Source organism: Berghia stephanieae, chromosome 3 (genome assembly GCF_034508935.2).
Source record: "Berghia stephanieae isolate SIO BIC M18660-M18661 chromosome 3, UCSD_Bste_1.3, whole genome shotgun sequence".
In the NCBI taxonomy this organism is placed as follows: domain Eukaryota; kingdom Metazoa; phylum Mollusca; class Gastropoda; order Nudibranchia; family Aeolidiidae; genus Berghia; species Berghia stephanieae.
Genome location: NC_088362.1, coordinates 76,452,372 through 76,473,934, shown reverse-complemented (window position 1 = coordinate 76,473,934; position 21,563 = coordinate 76,452,372). Strand labels below are relative to the sequence as shown.

General features: G+C 34.4%; 1 protein-coding gene across 1 annotated transcript; it reads right to left on the bottom strand.

Moving 5' to 3' along the window:
- Positions 1–962: 962 nt before the first annotated feature.
- Positions 963–16,105, bottom strand: LOC144968475 (uncharacterized). Its single transcript, XM_078906884.1, has 9 exons — positions 15,912–16,105; positions 7,764–7,928; positions 6,628–6,813; positions 5,566–5,700; positions 4,642–4,803; positions 3,783–3,917; positions 3,076–3,213; positions 2,124–2,264; positions 963–1,618 (listed from the first exon to the last, which is right to left on the bottom strand). Exons 2-9 carry the CDS (start codon positions 7,846–7,848, stop codon positions 1,485–1,487), a joined length of 1,116 nt encoding a protein of 371 aa, XP_078763010.1. The 5' UTR covers positions 7,849–7,928; positions 15,912–16,105; the 3' UTR covers positions 963–1,484.
- Positions 16,106–21,563: the final 5,458 nt, after the last annotated feature.

Here is a 21,563-nt window from a genome sequence, read left to right as displayed (position 1 = left end):
ATTTAAAAATGTGGAGTTTCTCTGCTTTAATATATATTTTGCGTATATTTGCGAAATTGCTTTTGGTAATATTTATGAAGAAAATTAAAACAGACTATGATATTTACAATGTTTTTTCAAAAGATACTTATGACAAATTTAGAAGAAAAAAAGATGGTTTGTCAATAATTGAACCAAAAAATGTGATTCCTCAATTCTTTTTTGCATTTAAAATGGAGTAATTTCCATCATATTGATGATATGCGATTTATATTGGCATCATCAGTATTTCAATAATTCTTTTAATTTCCATCTAAGATTAGTCAGGTATTATTATGATAATGTGAAAGGGCTAACTTTTAATTCTTAAAAACATTTTTCTGACAGTTTGACTTCAATGTTAACCTAATAGAGGCGAAAAACGACTACATTTAAAAAACCACGGGAACATATAATCTTATCATCAAAAAGTAAAATTGTGATCTTGTATCCACAAAATAAGTGGGCATCTTTCATCTTTCCAGAGATAAAAACAATTTTAATAAACACTTAAGGTGAATCTGATCTCAATACTCCAATAATGTAAATCATATCTACCTTTTCAATTCATATTCGTATTCTAAACAATGAAAGCTCATATGACTCCCGATTTGAATCTGAAAACAGGGATATAATGTAAATAATAATAATAATAATAATAATAATAATAATAATAATAATAATAATAATAATAATAATAATAATAATAATAATATCTACCATTTCAATTTCTAATCGAATTGTCTGTCCAATTCACAATTGACTATAATATTTTTATTGAAAAGATTTCTAATCATTTCTTATAAATAAAAAATAATAATAATAAAAAATAAAATTTTGATTTATAGTTCTATCAAACATTACAAAATAAACTAAATCTTTGGTTAACACATTTTGTTGACTTTTATTAAGTTTCCAATGAATTACGTTTCTACATTAATCGATTGGGAATTATTACATTGCCAAGATAGTAACAGGATAATATGGGATATTTGGCCTGAGTAGCCACAAGATTCTTTGGGCAATGTATTTGTAATATTTTTTTTAAAAGAAGTAAAAAAAACACGATGATAAAAGTATTGGGATGATAATAATATAGCATTAAAAATATTATAATCAAACCTTGAAAAGATTTGAACCCAGTCACCTAGGTTACAAGACTGACAATTTTTATTCGTTCCATTATAATCTTTTAAACATTATTAATGAAATATTCGTCAATATTTGTGACAATACTGAATTAAAATGACAACTTATTTATTTGATTGATCAAAAGTTAGAATGGTATAAAAACTCAAGCTTGTTAGACATATAAGGGCTTGTTAATTCAATGGATGGATGAAAGATTGAAATGCAACTAACACATTTTCATTCTCATGTCCATTCAACTCTCATTAAACTGGTCTAGTCAAAAATCAGAATTTGATTAACATATCTGTGTGTATGACAGCCATCTACTCCATCAGCTAGTTATCACAGGCCTTGGTGACTACTGCCCTCCTTTCACACTCCACCCCTCCCTGGAGTAGAGCCCTCTGTTTCGTCATTACACCGTTGGTGCAGGGTCCAAACTCTCCCCATTTCCCAAAGAAGCAACGAGCTGTGAAAAATATAGTCATTCAATTCTGTATATTATTTTGTTAGGTAAATTGTAAGATAAAGAAACAAGCGCTTTTGTTCAATAATTTTATTTAAGATAAAATTCTTAAAATCAAAATCAAGAAGGAATGTAGGTAATTTCAATTGTCTACAGGTTGCCAGTTTTCTAAATTGCCACTCTTTTAAAATGAAACTAAAGAAAATCAAAGAATTAGTAACCATGAGTAACACTCAATATTTTATGTAATATTTGAGTATCGAAAAGATATTTACAATTCCCGTTTTTGTCTGTCCATTTTTTGTTCGATTTTATAATAACTTAGCACAAAAGTTAAAATATATTTATTTCACATGTATATCTAATTTTTGACATACACTGGCTGTTCTTTAATCAGTTTAATGTCATCAAAGTTCTGGCCCTAAATTTTTTTACTCACTCAATATACAAACTGATCTCAAATTTCTTGAAAAATGATTGTGATAATACAAAGCAAGTTAACTCCTACCTTTGCCATTTTCGTCAACACAAGGCTTGACAATGGTTTTCTTGGGTGTGCATTCATTAACATCTCCCTTCTCCAATGTCTTAAAACGAGTCCTCTTATTGTCAGAGCACTCAGTCCAGGCACTGATACTGTACTTACATTCTGTGTCATGGATATTAAAAGAATTGACATATAATCTCATTCTTATTGATGCGCAATTTCAATAATAATAATAATAATAATAATAATAATAATAATAATAATAATAATAACAATAATAAATAATAATAATAATAATAATAATAATAATAATAATAATAATAATAATAATAATAATAATAATAATAATAATAATAATAATAATGATTGATAATAATAATGAAAATAATAATATAATAATAATAATAATAATAATAATATTAATATAATAATAATAATAATAATAATAATAATAATAATAATAATAATAATAATAAAATAATAATATAATAATAATAATAATAATAATAATAATAATAATAATAATAATAATAATAATAATAATAATAAAAGAAGAAGAAGAAGAAGAAGAAGAAGAAGAAGAAGAAGAAGAAGAAGAAGAAGAAGAAGAAGAAGAAGAAGAAGAAGAAGAAGAAGAAGAAGAAGAAGAAAAGGAAGAAGACTGAGGAAATTAATAATATCAACAAGCATGAAACAAGTCCAAATATAAAGTAAATTTGGTAGCCTCACTTACAGAGATAAACAAGAGGACAACTGAACAGTGTAAAGTCATGGATGGCTAACAATTTGCATATTTGTGTAAGCATTAATGACATGTGAGCAAGTCATTAACAATAACTTGTAAGATCTTCAGATCATGAAATAAGCACGAATACTTACTAAATTAAAAAAAAACCCAAAAAAAATCTCTCTTTAATAGTATTAGATCGGGTGACAAGTGCTATCCATGTGGAATGATTCCTAACATACTCACTAGGTTTGCGACATTTCTTGGTGATAGTTCTTTGTTTCTCACATTTATTTGGGTCTCCTCTCATCAGGGTATCAACACGCATCATCAGCCGAGTCATCTTGTCACATGATGACCATTTACCTCGACGAAACTTACAAGCTGGACAAACGAAAGTTTGAATTATGTATACCGCAATTATCGTCTCAACATAAATCTTTATGTAATTTCAAAAATATAATGCTTAAATATAAATGGGTAATGAAAAAATCATTTTTAAAATTATGATCATATTTTTTGTTAGCGTGGTGTCTGGACAACTGACTTTACATCACACAGCATTCTAGAATGATGTAATCATTCATTTAATATAAAATTAGACATGCTATCTTGCTTTATAAAAGCAATCTTGAATAAATGGGGATTAAAAAACAAATCAATTGGATAAAAGGAGTGAAATTTTTTAATTTTTTTAAAGTGTTTCTATGGTGCTTTCACCCTTTTTAGGTCATTTCAGTGTAATATGGTCTTTTCTTTTAAAACAAATGCTATTAACTGCTAATATAATTTATTGTCAAGAATATATTTAGCCTGTTTGAAATATTAATACTAATAACTAGACAGATAAAATACTTGATGATAGTTAATCACAGATTAAAAAAAAAAGAGAATAACACTTGAAAATTAATATCAATATCTCAAAAGGTTAAAGGAAAACAAGATGAACCTACCCAATCGACACTTGCGTGTGAGTTGAACAGTCCTTTTACAGAGATTGGGGTCACCTCGTCTTAAAGTCATCTCGCGTGTCATCGTGTTGGTCCGTGAATCACAGACATTCCAATGACCAAACTTATAACGGCACTCTGGATCAAAGTAGTTGGAAAAGAGGATAAAATAAAAATATTTTGTCGCACTCATCTTCTCTGTTTAAAATCATTTACAAAATTTTGAAATATTTAAGTAAAACCTGTGTCATTACATCATTTGCAAAAATGTGATCTTAACAACAATTTAAGGTAAAACATGTTGAAGGAGATTACTTCTGGGAAGATTTTATGCTTTAGCTCTGTAAACACTTTGTCATATTTCTTTAAAAACCAGTGATAGTTCCCTTACTTGCCAATTAGTTGCTTTAACTCAACTTGAGTATTTTGTATCTAATTTCAATCATAGTTCTCCCAAATTCATGATGCTTTTACATTTAGTAAAAAAAAAATTCACACTGTAAAATGGGCCAAAGATATGAGAGACGCCAGAAGAGAATCACAATGCTAATTTTAAACCAGGTTTTTATGATTGAACCTTTCCATACAAACAATAACTGTAAAAGAAAAAGATGCTGGTAACCATGCACAATATATAGCCATAAAGATAGTATAGATCATAATGACAATATCAACATGTTTGCATTTACAGTGAAAAAACCCTCACCTGTTAACGTGCTACAGAGTTTGTAACCAAATGTAAATAGACGTCAATCAAACAATCTGACAATCACATACATTAACAAAAGTCAAGTAATTTTTATCAAAGTATTTTAAATGAAAACATCCAGGTTGGCGTTAACTTTTAAGGACTGGGACTTACTGGTTGGCCTTCCCATCTTGCTACCAGCCCCAACAAAGCAGGGTTTGGTTTGTACTTTACTCTCACATTGTGGGAGACTGCCAGGCTTGGGATCCAAGGTTCGATTCCGGCTATTTGTCACAATGTCGCACTCACTCCACTCACCCCGGATATATCGGCAATCTGACGAGGCGAAGAGACGAGACATTTATTTTTAAATTAAAGGAATGAAGTTGTAAATAATGAAAGAAAAATTGGGCTAACTTTACAATATGTCTTTTTGGATTACAGAATAAAAAACGAAAGAGAGAATTTTGAAACTGAAAAAGCCTTGAAGATCGCAGTTGGATGCACCATGTTGAAGCTGTTGGTTGTCAAGGTCCTGTAAAACTGTCATAAGTTAGAAAATGTCCACAAAGTTTATTCATAGTGTTTTAATAATAATAATAATAGATCTTTATTGTCAATAAATATGGCAGCTGGTCATTTAGTTACACTTGTGATAAATATAATCAGTATTATCATTGTTGCTGTCAATGTTGCTTTTAGGTTTAGGTCATATTGTGATTACAAGACCTTACTGCTACACGAGTGTGACTCTATCAACATAGATTGGAAATAATAATCTAGTTCAACAGGGTATATTTTACAAACTTTAACTATGTACTCAAACCCAGCTCAAGCATTCATTTATGGTAAAAAAAAAATATTCAAAAGATGTATATGCCTCATTTGAATAGCAAACACTCTCAACAATCTAGCAAAAATCAGTGATAAATAAGATTATAATTTCTAAAACTTAAAAATTAGTTTATCTCCAATGTTTGCTAAAATGCGGATTGATCAGATGCATTCAATAATCAATAATTGGTAATATTTCTTATAAAATATAGAACATCAGCAGAAAGGTAGTGTGTGGGAGTGGGGCGGGGGAGGAAGACGTACCTTTCTTACACTTTTTGGTGACAATTTTTTTTGGATGACAACTTTTAGGATTCCCAGACATCAAAATCCTCTCTCTCTGTCTCGTCTTGGTAGCCTCATCACATGGCGACCAGTCTTTGTTCATGTAAACACAACCTATGGGTGGGTGAAATCCAAAGTTATAGTTATAAGCTCTTATTTTACAGGCAATGTGAGATTTAGATAAATATGTGACCCACCATCTCAAACAGTAATTGTGTTGGGGCGATTTAGATGTTGAAACATTAATTTATAACAACAACAACAACAACAACAACAACCATAATAATAATAATAATAATAATAATAATAATAATAATAATAATAATAATAATAATAATAATAATAATAATAAAGAGGTGCTGAAGACTGTGACATTTCAATTTATTGGGTGGGGAGAGAAAAAAAACGATTGTGGATGTGTGTGTGTGTGTGTGTGTGTGTGTGTGTGTATGTGTGTGTGTGTGTGTGTGAGTGAAAGAGAGTGTGTGTTTGTGTTTGTGCACCCAATAATCTTGTCTTGAAAATCTTGTCATTCTTTAATATTATAACCACACTTCACTACACATTTGTTTCAATGACAATCATGTGACCCAGCATCTCAAAATGGTATTTTGTCAGAATGGCATTAATGCTGAAAATTGAATTATGAAATCATTTTATCGAGTATAACAGATATAACCTCTTGAAGTGCTTGAACCCAAACTTTCACATTTCTGATCATTTCACCATTAACTTTCACATATGTGACCCTTTGCCTCAAAATAGTATTATGTCAGGGTTACTAAGATGTTGACAAATTTATGGCCAAAAGCACCAGACTTAGGCTGTGTTTAAATGTTTTATTGAATAGAATGATTACAGTATTTCAGAATGACAAAGGGAAAAAAAAATTCAAATTTTTGATCATTTTAGCTTTATCTTGGACTTTTTAGCATCTCATCTGTGTCATCACGACTAATACCGTTTTGAGACAATGGGTCACATATTTCCATTTTGACACAGTAGGTCATTATTGTTCTATCATGATCACACGTCACCTACCTTTCCGACCCCTCCTTCCCTTCCTCTTGTTTTTCATTTTCCGCTTCTTGCTCTTACAATTTTTGACAACGTCTTTAGTGGGAGGACATCTTCGCAATGAGCCAGGTGATAGCTGCAATGTCTTATGCTTATAGCCATCACCATCACACCTGCCAAAAGAACCAGAATTCCTGAGGTACTTGCAACCTGAGCAAAATAAAATAAAAGGTGAAGAATTGATTTTTACTCCACGTTCTTTCCATTCTCTAATTTCATCTTATTAGTCTGTCTATGGAAACTAAATATCAAATTGAGCAGCATGAAATATAAATGTTAATATATTTATCACATATTACTTTACAGTTTATAATAGATTAAGTTGATTTAGAAAAACTACATTTATCACATAAGAGTTATTAGTACGCGTTTGAGACTGCCACTGGTTACTATTATACTACATTTCCAAATTGATACTGCTGGAAGCTGTGGCGTGTAAAAAGTAAGAATATTCTTCAAAATTCTTCAAAAAAGAAAAAAAATAATACTAAACACGAAATGTTTTGAGCTCAAAACCCTCCTTCAGCCAATAACAAAAAAACAGCCAAAATCTTAACAAATCACGTTTAAAATACAGATAGAGGAGAAAAGTTCTCAACATGTCTTTAAATTGATGCTTTGCCTTGTTACTTTTTTTTTTTTGTTTTTGGTTCTTTCATTATCTATAATTTATGTACGTTTTTTTTTGTTTTTTTTTTGTTGGTTTTTTTTTAATGAGGTAGGTTAATTCCAATTTTGTCCTTTTGTCCTTCTCATTGTCAACTTCATTACTGGCCATTTCCTCCCTAAAATGCAATTCTTTTCCTACTGGGACACTAGGGTATTTATTTATCACGAAATTCAAAATAGACTTATAATAAGCAAGGTCTTGTGCCTGGCTAAGAGCATGCTTTTCTCAAGCCTGCTTGTCACAAGGAGTGAGCATAAATAAACAGAATATTACTTTATTTCCCTAGGAAATATGGGAATTAGGTACTACATATATGACCTGCAGGCAGATAAATGCTGCACTGTGAACGGAATCTATTGAGACTGTGGGGGACTTTAAAAGTGCACTAAATAAGGGGCTTTTTTAAAAAACGGCAATCATCTGCACTTACCCCTTTTCTTTTTAGCTTCCACACTGGTGATGATACTGACACCCAGAAGGAAACTGGTTAGCAGCAGTAATGATGGTATATCCATAGTTGGTTTACACTTGGTACATGGGATGTAGACAAAAACGGAACGGCTAGGGACTGTGCTCAAGTGGTCAGGGTATCACACTATTCCAAAGCAAGGGGTTGTTGCAGAAAGAAGGGAGAGTGATCAATTAAATTGAGATTTTATTTTTTAAAAAGTAATATGATTGCAGAAAGATTAATCTGTTTGTGGTCTCATCTCATGTAGTTCCATATCTGAAGCAGACGTCGGAGGTCATCTTCCGCCAAGCTGATCTATCTCTTGCCAATTCTATTAAAGCAGCGCCACCTTTCTCAGCTTCATCTGTCCAAGTTCTTATCCCTTTCAAATACGTTATTCTTTGTCTTCCTCTTATTCTTTTTCCATTCATCTTTCCAGTCAAGGCGAGTATTTCCAAACCAGGGTGGCGGATAATGTGTCCTAAAAATTCCATTTGGCGTTTGATGATTTTTGTTATCAGTGATCTTTTTCTGTTTGCCATTTCTAAAATTTCTTCATTTCTTTTCCTTTCCATCCATGACACCCTCATCATTCTTCTGTAAAACCACATTTCCACTGCCTCCAGTCTTTTAACCATGGTCTTGTTTATGGTCCAGCTCTCACAACCATATAGCAGCACAGACAGTACATAGCAATCCAGGACTTTGATTTTTGTTTTCATGCTAATATTCCTGTTTTTCATAATTGTATGCAGCTGGTTGAATGCATTCTTCGCCATACCTATTCTTTTCTTTATTTCACAATCTGATTTTCCATTGGATGTTACATTGAAGCCTAAATATTTGAAACATTCAACTGTTTGTGGTAATAATAATATATAAACATTTTATTTCTTGTCGTTGTTGTTACTGCTTCCACTGAAGTTGTTGTTGATGATAACCATGATGATGATAGTGGTGATGATTCTGGTGGTGGGACAATGATGATGATGATGATGATGATGATGATGATGATGATGATGATGATTATGAAGAAGTGCTAAAAGAAGAGGCGGAGGTGGAGGTGAAAGGCGATGGAAGGGAGGAGGAAGGGGCTGCGGAGGAGAAAAATGAGGAACAGAAGGAGAAGAAGAAGAAGAAGAAGAAGAAGAAGAAGGAGAAGGAGAAGAAGAAGAAGAAGAAGAAGAAGAAGAAGAAGAAGAAGAAGAAGAAGAAGAAGAAGAAGAAAAGGAAAAAGAAGAAGAATTATTCTTCTTCTACTTCATTGAACTACTAACTGAGGAAACAGAACAAACTTTGATCCCGTGTCGTGTGTAGTGGGATAAACGACTGCATCACAATGGCTAAAATACACACAATAAACAATGAAAGAGACACTCAACAAAGCTCACAACACTTCATTGGGAAATTATACACTATCAGGTTTCGTTAGAGAATACTGATAGCCTTTTCGCCTTAGAGGCCCGAGTCTATAACGTACCAACACACAAAAATGTGTGTGACCTTGAACGTTTATAGTCTGATTGATATAATTTAGTGAGAACTAATCACAAAAATGGCTGTCAAGAAACAATAACAAAGAGCTGAATGACGTAAACTTCGTTCCCTCTATACCGTCAACTTCGCTGACGAATTGAAAAGTTAACATCAAGATAAGAACACACGACCTTTGGACCTGAGCGACTAAACAACTATGCTCGTCCTGCCAGCGCATAAGAACATAACTATATATCTAAAATACAAAATGTACATAAAGATTATTTTCTTCTATTGAACGCTGGCTTTTTGCAAGATAATATAATGAGCACATTAAGAGCGCGGGCATTATAAGAAAGAAAAGAAGCAATTTACCATACTGACACAGATTAAGCACAACTAAATATCTTGACTTAAAGTGGAGAGGAGTTGAGTATTATCTTGCACCCAAAAAGCCGCTCGTTAAACATCTTGTACAAATCTATGGTGCTCACACAATTTCCCATCACTGAACACCATGTCTGTGCTTTCGAAGTTGTTGGCCAAAGTAATATCATCTGGCTAAGTGGTATAAATTACTCATTGCACTTATGACACTTGTTCTTTCGTAATACTACGATAGCAAATCTAATATCAAGATATAAGAATTTTAAAAAATCCAACAAAATAACGCACAAAAAAAAAACAACACACACACACACACACACACACACACAAAACAAAAAATAAACCCACACAAACAAAAAATAAAAGACAAAAAAAAACCCAACAAAAACAAACAAAACAACAAATCAAACATAACCATTACCAAAAGGCTAAAAAAAAAGGTATATTTTATCGCTTCTGGAGTTTTGTCCGCTTTATCCCATGTAGTCAATTCACAGACGGCCTATAACAGGAAGCATCGCCTTGAAAATGACGTTAGACTTAAAGTTGAAATATTTAAAATCCCCCCCCCCCCCCCCCCCCGGGCTTTGTTTTCTTTTGGTACTTTTACCCTAAGAAACAAAACACAATTTCAAAAATAAATTAATTAAAACAAAACAAACAACAACAAAAAAAAAAAAAAAAACCACAAAACGTTATTCATAATTTTTTCTATATAGACGTCTATGTACATTCCTTTAACGTGTGTAAAGTTAAGCTGCGTTTGTGGCATTGGTTGGCGCTTTACGTACTAACGACATGATGTGTCCGTTACAACTGCCAAAGTTTACATCAACACAGACAATAAAAATTTTATGACTGGCAAATTCTTTTTTTTATTATTATTATCAGTTACTCGATGACATCGAGTGCATGTTGGGTAAGTACAGGACACTTATAATGAACATGCTTAAAAGAATAAATTGAAAGGACGAACGCCTGTCTGTGCCCCATCTTTCCCTCTTATTAGTTCACGACATTAGATAGCTGCTAACAGAAAGAACTATTATTTTTCTTTACGGGGTTGCTCTTTATAGATGTGTTCTACTATTTAGTGACAGTACCTACAATTTTCTCTGTTGCCTTTAACACCTGTATAAAATAAATCCCAAATACATAGTAACACACACACACACACACACAGAGAGAGAGAGAGAGAGAGAGAGAGAGAGAGAGAGAGAGAGAGAGAGAGAGAGAGGGGGGGGGGGGGGACAACACGAAGCATCATCAGGCTGAGTCCCTAATAAAAAAGGCTGAGATAACAACTCGGTACGAGAATTAAAACGCTGCTAAACTCTTGATCTCAAAAGATATGAATGTACAAGGATATATATAGCGCCAAACAAAGCAGAAAATATAATGCAAGAATAAAAAGCATCCTCCTCTTTTCCAAGAAAATCAGCATTTCGGGGGGAAAAAAAACCTCACTTTTATGTTCAAAATCACAAACAAATTTACGGCCATCTCACCAGGACAACTAGACATACAACGAAAATCACGCACTCAAAGAAAAGCACTAAAACACCAATCTGCAAACACAAACATCTTCAAATATTCATTTACACTTTACACCCCGCATTATCAAAGACGGGAACGTTCTACCCAATTCATGTGTGAGCACAAAAGATTTAGACATCTTCAAGCGCAGATTATCAAAATGTTTCGGCCTTTACACCAACAGTGAGTGTCGCATTCAACAACTCCTCGAATACAAATACTCAGAATTGAGTCGCGACTTCCGAGTAACATTCAGATTCAAATCTTTTCACTCATCCATCCACCCATCCAGATATCTAACGATCTACCTACCTTTGTATGTATCTATTTATCTATGTGGTCTTGTGGTATGACACTCGTTTTCAGATCGGAAGGTCCTGGGTTCGAGCCTCGCTCGGCGCATAGTTGAGTCCTTGGGATAGGCTCTTTACTCATTCTCTCACCGTACTCAGGTGTAAAATGAGTACCCGGCCGTTAACAGCGTTGTCTCTGTCCGAAAAAAAATATAATATCCCTTTACAAGCGTCATGTCCTGTCCTAAATGTTAAATGTTGCTGTTGGACAGGGACTCCTTGTAAAGCGCTTTGGGCACGGTCTCGCTCGCTCTCTCTCTCTCTCTCTCTCTCTCTCTCTCTCTCTCTCTCTCTCTCTCTCATGTCCTCGTGTGTTTGTAAATGAGTTGTGTATGTGTGTGTTTGTGTGATGTGCGAGTGTGTATAATGAGTATTGGGGTCTTAGGAGGGAGGTGGTGTATTTTATATATGATGCGAGTAGTATCTGATTAAAGTATATTTGACGCTTTGGCTTACTGCCACTCTACTACTACTACTACTACTACTACTACTACTACTACTACTGCTGCTGCTGCTGCTACTACTACAACTACTACTAGTAGTAGTAATAGTGCTACTTCTACTACTACTACTACTACTACTACTACTACTACTACTACTACTACTACTACTACTACTACTACTACTACTACTACTACTACTACTACCACTAGTACTACTACTACTACTACCACTACTACTACTACTACTACCACTAGTACTACTACTACTACCACTAGTACTACTACTACTACTACTACTACTACTACTACTACTTATACTACTGATACTATTACTACTACTACTAAGACTACTGATACTATTACTACTACTACTACTACGACTACTACTAACTACTACTGCGTACTACTACTACTACTACTACTACTACTACTACTACTACTACTACTACTACTACTACTACTACTACTGCTGCTGCTGCTGCTGCTACGACGTCGAATATCTTGCTACAATTATGACTAATATTAATAATGTTACCACAACTACTACTTTTAAAACATTGGCGACTGATAGTGCTACTTCTACTACTACTACTACTACTACTACTACTACTACTACTACTACTACTACGACTACTACTACTACGTACTACTACTACTACTGTTGCTGCTGCTGCTACGACCACAACGGGGACGACGAATATGTTGCTACAATTATGACTAATATTAATAATGTTACCACAACTACTACTTTTGAAACATTGGCGACTGCATTCTCCCCCCTCCCCACCCCCCCAACCCCTCTCTCTCAATCTTTCTTTCTTTTTTACCACCCTATCTATCCATCTGCCAACCTGTATATCTCTCACTCTCTTATTCTCCATATTCCTTCTCCCTATACATCCATCAATCTACCTACTCCCCCCCCCCCCCCCCCCCACGCTTCCAGAATTTTTGTAAATTTCATTTGACATTTTATTTCAATTGCTTCTTTAGGTGCTCGTTCCATAAATATCAGAAGGGAAGAGAGAGTAGAAACGCACCTTTAAGCCCAATTCAGCTGTTGAATTAAATATAAATCTTAAAAGATGCTGTCTATTATTGACACATTCAACATCCTGGTGAACTGAATATAAAATTCCAGTTTATTAAAAATGTCAATAATTTAATTTTTAAATAAAAGGCTTTCTTCATAAGGCAATAATATACACTTTTTGTGTTCAAAGCAATGCATGAAATGGAAAATTGGGTGACACAGCAAAATCAGCATTTTTGTAAAGAGTTCTAAGGTTCTAAATTCCCTGGTGTAGTTTTAATATCGATATAAAACTAAATAAAACTTGCAACATTTGTCATTCTAAATTTTTCTTGAGACAAGAGTGGCACATTAAAAATAGTTGTTGCTTTTGAAAAAGTAAAATGAAAGTATAATCTATCAACAAAGCTTCAAATCTACTAAGAAAAGAAAAATTGATGTCACTCCTTGTACCAAGTATTTGGGGGTCCCGATAGCTCAGATGGTAGAGCACTCGCTTCCCAAGCAAAGGAACCGAGATCGATAAGACTGTTAATTATCATGAAAATTTAAAGCAAATCAAATATAACTTAGTATACATTATGATGATGATTATCATCATCATTATTATTATTATCATTATCATTATTGTCATTCATTATGCTCGATAACACACCAATCATCCAATGATTTATTTACAAAACGAGTTAAGCCAATCCCTCACTCTTCTCAAATGTAAGCGGTTTCTATTGATTACTATCTCCACTTACAAATTAGCTGATAGCAACTTTACATTTTTTACAAGTTTCATTTGAAAACTTCTGTTCAAAACATAAGCCCCCTTTTTTGCTTCCAAATCATAACACTCTGTAGTGACTTGATACTCATAATTCCTCATAAATTATTTCTCCTACAATAAAATTTCTTTCATTTGTAGCATCACTACATGGAATAGCTCGGAAAAATGATATGACAGTAGGTAGAACTTTAGGTTTGGTGTTGCCAAGTACATCTTTAAATTCAATAACTAAGAAAGGTGCATTCCATTCCCCGATGAATTTATTGCATTTGCTATATACCAAACAATTTCCCATCTCGCAAGAGAGTCAAAAGGCGCTCAGCAGAATCTAATTGCAAGGTATGAAAGTTAAAATTTCGTAAATCTTCAGTAATATACAGACTGATTCAAATCCCTCAAGATTTTGTAGGGAAATTTATAGTCTGGAGAAATAACAAAGTATCAGGAGGCTCCGACAAAATCAGGATGGGAGACGTGGAAAGTCTGGACGATGAAGAGTTTAAACCTGAACAGCCATTGTTTCAGTCTTTCACCTTTATATGAGTATTTTTATGATCCCAGGCTTCAGGATGCCTATAACCACTCTCTACTTGAGCTTTTTTCTTTTTTTTTTGAGCTTTCCTATACAGTGAAATATCAACTAAATGTGCTCAAAGCACTTTACAAGGATTCCCTAGCCAACAGCAACACTTAACATGTAGGGCGAGACGTGACCCTTGTTAGGCAAAATTACAATTTTTCAAACAGAGACAATGCTGTTAACGACCAGGTACTCATTTGTACAGTGAGAGACTGCATGTAAATAGCCTTTTTGAAGGACTCTATGCCGCTCAGAGTCGGATTTGAACCCAGGACCTTCCAATCTGAAGGTGAGTGTCATACCACTAGACCACATAGCCGCACTTATAAAGATGAGATGATTTGAGATGTTCCATGTAAAATTAAAATGGATAATGATTGAATACTTGGTTTGGCCCATCTGAAAATAAATTATTTGAGATGCTGAAGTGCACACAACTGATAAAGTATGCTACATTAGATGGAAAAGCATTATACTGCCTTTTGTTTGATGGAAAAAAAATGACAGATGATATATTTTTATCCTGCAATAATGGATAATCAGCCACCGGTGATGTGGAATTCACAACCACCCAATACCCAAGAATGAAAAGTACATTCCATGACACAAAAAATGGTATTATTGGGAGGAATCAAACAAAAAAAATGGCATATGTCCGCCAGCAATAAAAAAAATAGAAATTACATTTACTAACTAAAGATACTATAGCCTGATAAAACATTGCCCATCACTTGCAAAATCGCAACTGATGAGAAACATAGTAAGTAATAATGGCTTGGCCGGAGTTGTAATGAACAACCAACTCTCCGCAAATTGTTTTTGAAATTAGAAAAATCAGACCACTTATAAAAATGACACTTAACTTAAATAGTAATATATTTATTGGACATTGCAACCAATTGAAAGTCCATAATTATAATGGCTAAAAGATTAAGTAATATAAATAAAAGTGCCTGCTGCGAAACTACAGATGTCCTCCCGATAAGACTTGTCTGTCTAATGGCGACCACTCTTCATGAGTGGGTTCTGGCCGGTTATCTACTTTTGTTGTGTGGTAGTGGTACACGACGTCTGGATGACTGTAGTCTGAACATCAAGTGTGGTTCACTTCATGAGCTGAGTTGCATCTCAAACTCAAGCCCAAGCTCATGAAGTCAGTGTCTTGCTAAAGATTACATTGAATCTGTCACAACTTACTTACCTGCGTAAAGAAATCCATTCATAATGGAAAATACAATAATAATATCTATCTATCTCTAGACTAATAATAATAATAATAATAATAATAATAATAATAATAATAATAATAATAATAATAATATAATAATATAATAATAATAATAATAATAATAATAAGATAGACGTCTAATATATAATAATATAATAATAATAATAATAATAATAATAATAATAATAATAATGATGATAATGATGATGATGATGATGATCATAATAATAATGACAACAACAACATTTTAAAAGAAGTAAGAAGGAAAAGTAAAAAGTTAAAATTAGAGTTTAAGTAAGACTGTTGTACTCACCATTTTCTCTTCTGTGTCAACGACTGTTAGCAGATTGAAACCTTAACTTAAGAGACTGTCAATTTATCCGGAAACAATATATTTAATCATTGATTTGGACACGGAAGAAAAGCCTCAAGATTCAACAACAACCATGGTTACATCGAACTGATCGATCGTACCGATGTTCAACCGTTGAATGAAAAGTGAAAAGGGCAAATCAGGAATGCCAGATAATCTTTTATAAAAATGCTATAAATAAGTCACAGACAAAGTCAAATTTGGATTTTTAGAATAATGATATTTTTGATTTTTTTTTTTTTGGGGGGGGGGGGGGGGGGGGGGGGCTGCCTTTTGTTTTTTTTTTTTTTGTTTTTTTAATGACATTAAGTTTTAATTATTACATTCAACTTTGAGTTCCAGACAGTCTCCATGAAAGTATCCCCCTAAGCAGATTACTTAAGTTATCACTACAAATAAGTACACGTCGAGCTGGTATAATCTGTCAATCAAAAGTGATAAGGCAAAGGAACAATAGCCTAAGTCTGTGAGAAAATGCAAAGAAATAGCCAAAAACTAGGTTAAATTGCTTTTTATACCAAATAGCTTTTTAAAATGAAATACCATTTAAAAACATTTTAGCCAGTATATATTTATAGCTGGCCAACCTAACTCAATCCATCAAACAGCTGAGAGAAGTGATTAGAAGCTCGCATTTGGTCTACAACGCTCTGAACTTGTTCTTCGATCAATAAGATAGTGAGTAGTGATGCTATGCATTTAGTTAAAAAAAGCTCACACATCCGCCAGGCGGATATAACGTACCAAGCACACAAAACTATGTACCTCAAACGTTTATGGTCTGATTAATACTAATTTAGTGAGAATTACTCATAAAATGGCTGGCTAAAAAACAATAACAAAGAGCTGAGTGACGTCAATTTCGTTCATTCTATAATGTATTGACCAATCATCTCAAAACGGTAATACACATCGGGCGGAGCGGAGATGCGCATATTTGCAGGCCTGATAACTGAACGCAGTTATGAGCTTGATTTAACATTGTTGTAATAGACAATAGTTTACGTTGGTTTGGTATTTCAATGCAACAACGAGCCCATAACAATTTGGGTTATCAGCTGCGAACCTGATTCTTAACCCTCTCCTTACCACATGCAGAAAAATCGTCACATTTGTTACGACACAATTTACATTTTTTCTTAGATTTATTTTGTACATCACAAACTTATTCTTTTGTAATTAATAAGAACATAAAGTTATTTTGTAGAGAGCTTGTTTGAGTTTTAAAAAATCAATTTTTCTGCTGGGTAAGCCTGTCATTTTGGGAAAATACTGAAAATCATCGGCAAGGAGAGAGTTAAAGGGAAAAAAACGTTTTTAAAGCTTAAATATGATTTGAATTAAGAGAAATGCACCGAGTAAGGAGAATAAATTTTACTTTCTAAATTCATAATAAATAACAGTAGTCAAATGGAATGGAAGCTTCAATTTCATTTACGAAAACAGTTGATTAGACGTTTCGGATTTTCCCCTTCGTCGACAAAACACGATGAATGAAACACTGAAAGACAGATGAGAGATGAGAAGATGACGTTAAGGCAAATAGTTTGCATTATATTCAATTTTCCTAAACTCCAAAAAGTTTAGATTGACTACCTAATTTTTGTGACTTTAATTCAGAATATGTTGAGATGAAACGAATTTTTAAAAAAAATGAATTTAAGAGCAGAAACGGTTAGAATTACAAAATTGAATAATTAAGAAGTATGAGTAACTACATTTTCCCTTCTCAATGAGTGATAAAGATTCTAATAAAATTTCATAATTAAGACCTTAAAGTCACTTTTTAGGTTTCCAGTTCAACAAGACATAATACACATTTTCGTATTCTTTTGACTCAATTTTCTCCATCACGAGCCGTTCGAAGCAAACTCCAAGACTGACCTTCTGATCTCCTGTTCATCGTGATCAGCGAAGAGCAACTTTGTATTGGGTAAATTGCAGGTCTGAAACCGAATGCAATGATGGGCTTGTTGTAATGGACAATATTTTGCTTTGATTTGGGTGTATTTCCATTACAACAATGAGCCCATAACATTTCAGGTTATCAGACCTGCACCTGGATATTGGGTCGTCTTTATTTGGGGGTCATGTTCTTCCTCAAGGACTGTCTTGTGATCAAGGTTTTCAGCCTTGCACTGCTGGAAGAGTTCCTTGCTGGAGATTATACCAGGACAGAAGATACTTCGATCGTAAACCAGAAGGAAAGGAATTTATGCAGTTTCTTCAGCCCAACCAACAGTGTGGCGGTAGCTAGGTCTGTTAGATCAGACGGAAAGTATTTAGTCTAGCGTCTTGTTGAAAAAATATTCTTGTCCGCTGATAAACTCAAGCTCCATTGGCCTTATGGCTCCTTTATAACTTGCTTAACGGTAAAGTCTTTGCTACGTAGTAAAAAAATAACTAGAGGTGCCTAAATGGGCCAATAGGATGGAGAGAAAGATAAAGGGAGTAAATGTGACCAGAGAGGATGTATAGCTAACGCTTAGAGAGCTCTCACTCCCTCCCGCTCCCCATGTCAACAATGGATTGCATTGCGTTTCAGCCCAAAAAAAAAAAAAAAAAAAAAAAAAAAATGTGGGTCACAAAATAGGCGCGTATCACTGCATGTGTGTTTCGTCTGCTAGAGATCGGCCGCTCCTTTTCTTTACTAATTCGGCCCATGCTTTATGTGCAATATCGTACAGGTTAGTTTGATTCTCTAGATCAGGTTACGATAACTTTGTAAGATTCTAAAATAAATTAGACTTATGATAATGATGTGCATGTGTGTGTGTGTGTGTGTGTGAGAGAGAGAGAGAGAGAGAGAGAGAGAGAGAGAGAGAGAGAGAGAGAGAGGAGGGGGGGGGGGGGGGGGGGGTAAAATTTGTCAAAAAATAAATCTAACTTAACTTTACAGCGAAAATCATGATTTATTTTAAACAAACTTGATAGAAACAAACGACCTATGTATTTTCAACAAAGCCATACGCGTTAGTTATAATATATTATCCTCTCTGATGTGACACATACATAAGAGAACAACACAAAACAAACGACGTTTCGGCCTTTGGCCTTTCTCAAGTAAACACTAAATGTATATATATATATCTATAGATAGAATGCGCTTGGCCAAGGAGTTCACAACATTGCCATCCGGAAGTATAACGGACCAACACACAAACTCTGTGTAACCATGAACTTTTATAGTCTGATTAATACAGTTTAGTGAGAACAACTCACAAACGCGGATGGCAAAAACAATAACAAAGGCCTGATTGACGTCATCTAAGAACTATCTATTGACGGCATATGGTGGTGCCATGATTAGAAGAAGAAAAAAAATTCTAAAACAGTGAACACCATTAAGAGGAGAGAGCACATGTTAAAAACTCTCTTTTTTGGAAGGGTGGGGGGAGGGTCGATGGTTTCTACGAGTGGACAAAACTCACAAAAACAAATAATTCATGAAAACAACAAGCCACAACACTGAGATACAAGTCCCGTGTGAAAAGGTCTTTGTAATTATTCTTTGTCCACCATTTAAAGGATTGAATTTGGTAGATAATGCAATCAATATGTGATAAATGTAAATCAAAAGAGAAAAGAAACCTATGAGAGAATTATTACTTTAGTACTTGTGAAGAAATCTGCAATTTTTTAATTGTTATTGAACTCTGGAATGGCATCTATTTCAGCTTTGTGAATTGACAGAATCATTAACGAATTTAACCGCTCCTGTTTCATTGAATTTCGCAGGAAATTTTTCACTCTTTTAAGGGTGATAAAACAACGTTCAGGAGGTCAAGAAATACGATGGAACTAGTTAAGGTCACTATAGCCTATAGATGTCCATGATTTGTCAGTGTTTGTTGTATCTGTAAAAAGTAGACAATAAAAACAAAAGAAACGTTGTTTTTTCTAAACTAACTGTGAGCCATTCATGTCTGGCATACCATGTCAATGAAAAAGAGCGTTTTAGAGATTTCCACACCTGTGTTAATTCAAAATCAGTTGGTTGGTGAGGAACTAGTCTTTTTATTTCTAATTTGTCGTCTAGTGTCAATCTCCCAAACGGTCGGTGAAGCAAAGAGTCAACTTGATTCATTGCAATTCATTGTTTCACAAAACAAAACTTCAAAGTATATCTCAAATAATGGAAATCAGTGGAATACGATTAATGATTGCACAAATAAAAGGTAGATTCAGCTCTTAAAGCATCACAAAGAAAAAATCACTCCACTTAAGTACTTAAGAAATAAAAAAAAACACACCAAAGTATAACTGTTGACAATCTTCACTTTCTTTCTCTGACTGACACAAATACACACGCACAAACACACACAAACACACACACAAATAAACACTCATACACACGTAACCATCAACTCGGCACTACAAGCAAGAGAAATGTTGGTAAATTTGTCCACAATGCTTCGTTGCAAAGAATTACTTTATTCAATAATCGTGAAAAAGAGGTGGGGGGGGGGGGGGGGGAATTTTGATATGTCATATTTTTAAGTTTTATGTTGTTTTTCTTTGCCACTTACAAATAAACTTGACAATGATCAGTGTTTTTGTAATATTTTGGATGGCCGAAGTTACCCTAATTATGGCGTAAATGGTGCAACATTGGCGCATCCCTCCAGTCCAACGGTGGAGCTCTCAGATCCTGGCACAAGTCGAGGGGTTTTCCTCTATTTGAAAGTATAATTCGACCCAGTTTCTCGCTCAATCAGCTGTAGCGATACTAAAGGATAGAGCATTAACTGGAGCTTGGATTGCTTTGCACCACGGTTTTGATTCAGTCACTAATTCGCGCAGTGATGTCACCAACACACGAGTCGGCGCAGTGCGTGATTCGGAATCTTGACTAGAGTGGAGATTAAAAAGGCAGTATGTTGTTGGCGAGTTGGCGAAAGACAGTGGAGTCAAAATTTGTTTTATTGTTAATTAAATTATGATGTTAATGATTTTTAAAAGATTGGTGCGGTGCCTGGCACCATTCGATCCAATATATATATTCGCTGGTAGCTCAAAAGCCTGACTAGGGACCCGTTTGCTACTGTTCTTTATGTTCCTGTGGCAATTGCGTCTGCCTCACATTCTGGTGAAGCCTTCGCGAAATTCCGGTCCGGATCCAATTTCTTTGTCAGTCGCCAAGCGTGGCGGCTGGAGTGTGTAAAGTCGAGACTTTCTACAGTCTCCTGCCACCGTTGCTTCCTTCCTTCTACCAGAGACTGAAGTAGTCTATCGGCTACGTCCTGGGACTGGGTCTGCTGGGTCTCCTTGTACAGCTTTTCCGACTCTTCCGTCCAGCAGAGGTGTAAAATTTCCGTTTGCCCCGTGGAATGGAGCCTTGAGCGCTCTTATCCAACAGCCTGTTAAATCTGGTTATGTTCTCGGACTTGGGAGGAATAGCAGGGCAAACTTGCTCGATATAGGAACTGAAATCCTCCCAGTCAGCCTTCTTGAAGTTCCATCTGCAGAGTGGGAGAGACTACAACCTCGGAAGTGTCACACCCGCTGTGACAAGAACCGGCCTGTGCTGGCTATGCGGGAAGTCGCCGAGGACTGTCCGCTTCACTTGCAGCGGTTCACCGTTCGTCCCCT

Bases quoted from the DNA above. Each gene is read 5' to 3' on its own strand.
- LOC144968475 (XM_078906884.1), bottom strand. From the start codon at position 7,848: ATGGATATACCATCATTACTGCTGCTAACCAGTTTCCTTCTGGGTGTC. The intron at 5,701-6,627 runs GTAGGTGACGTG...ACCCACCCATAG, and splicing joins GGGAAGGAGGGGTCGGAAAG to GTTGTGTTTACATGAACAAA. The intron at 3,214-3,782 runs GTAGGTTCATCT...TCGTTTGTCCAG, and splicing joins CACACGCAAGTGTCGATTGG to CTTGTAAGTTTCGTCGAGGT.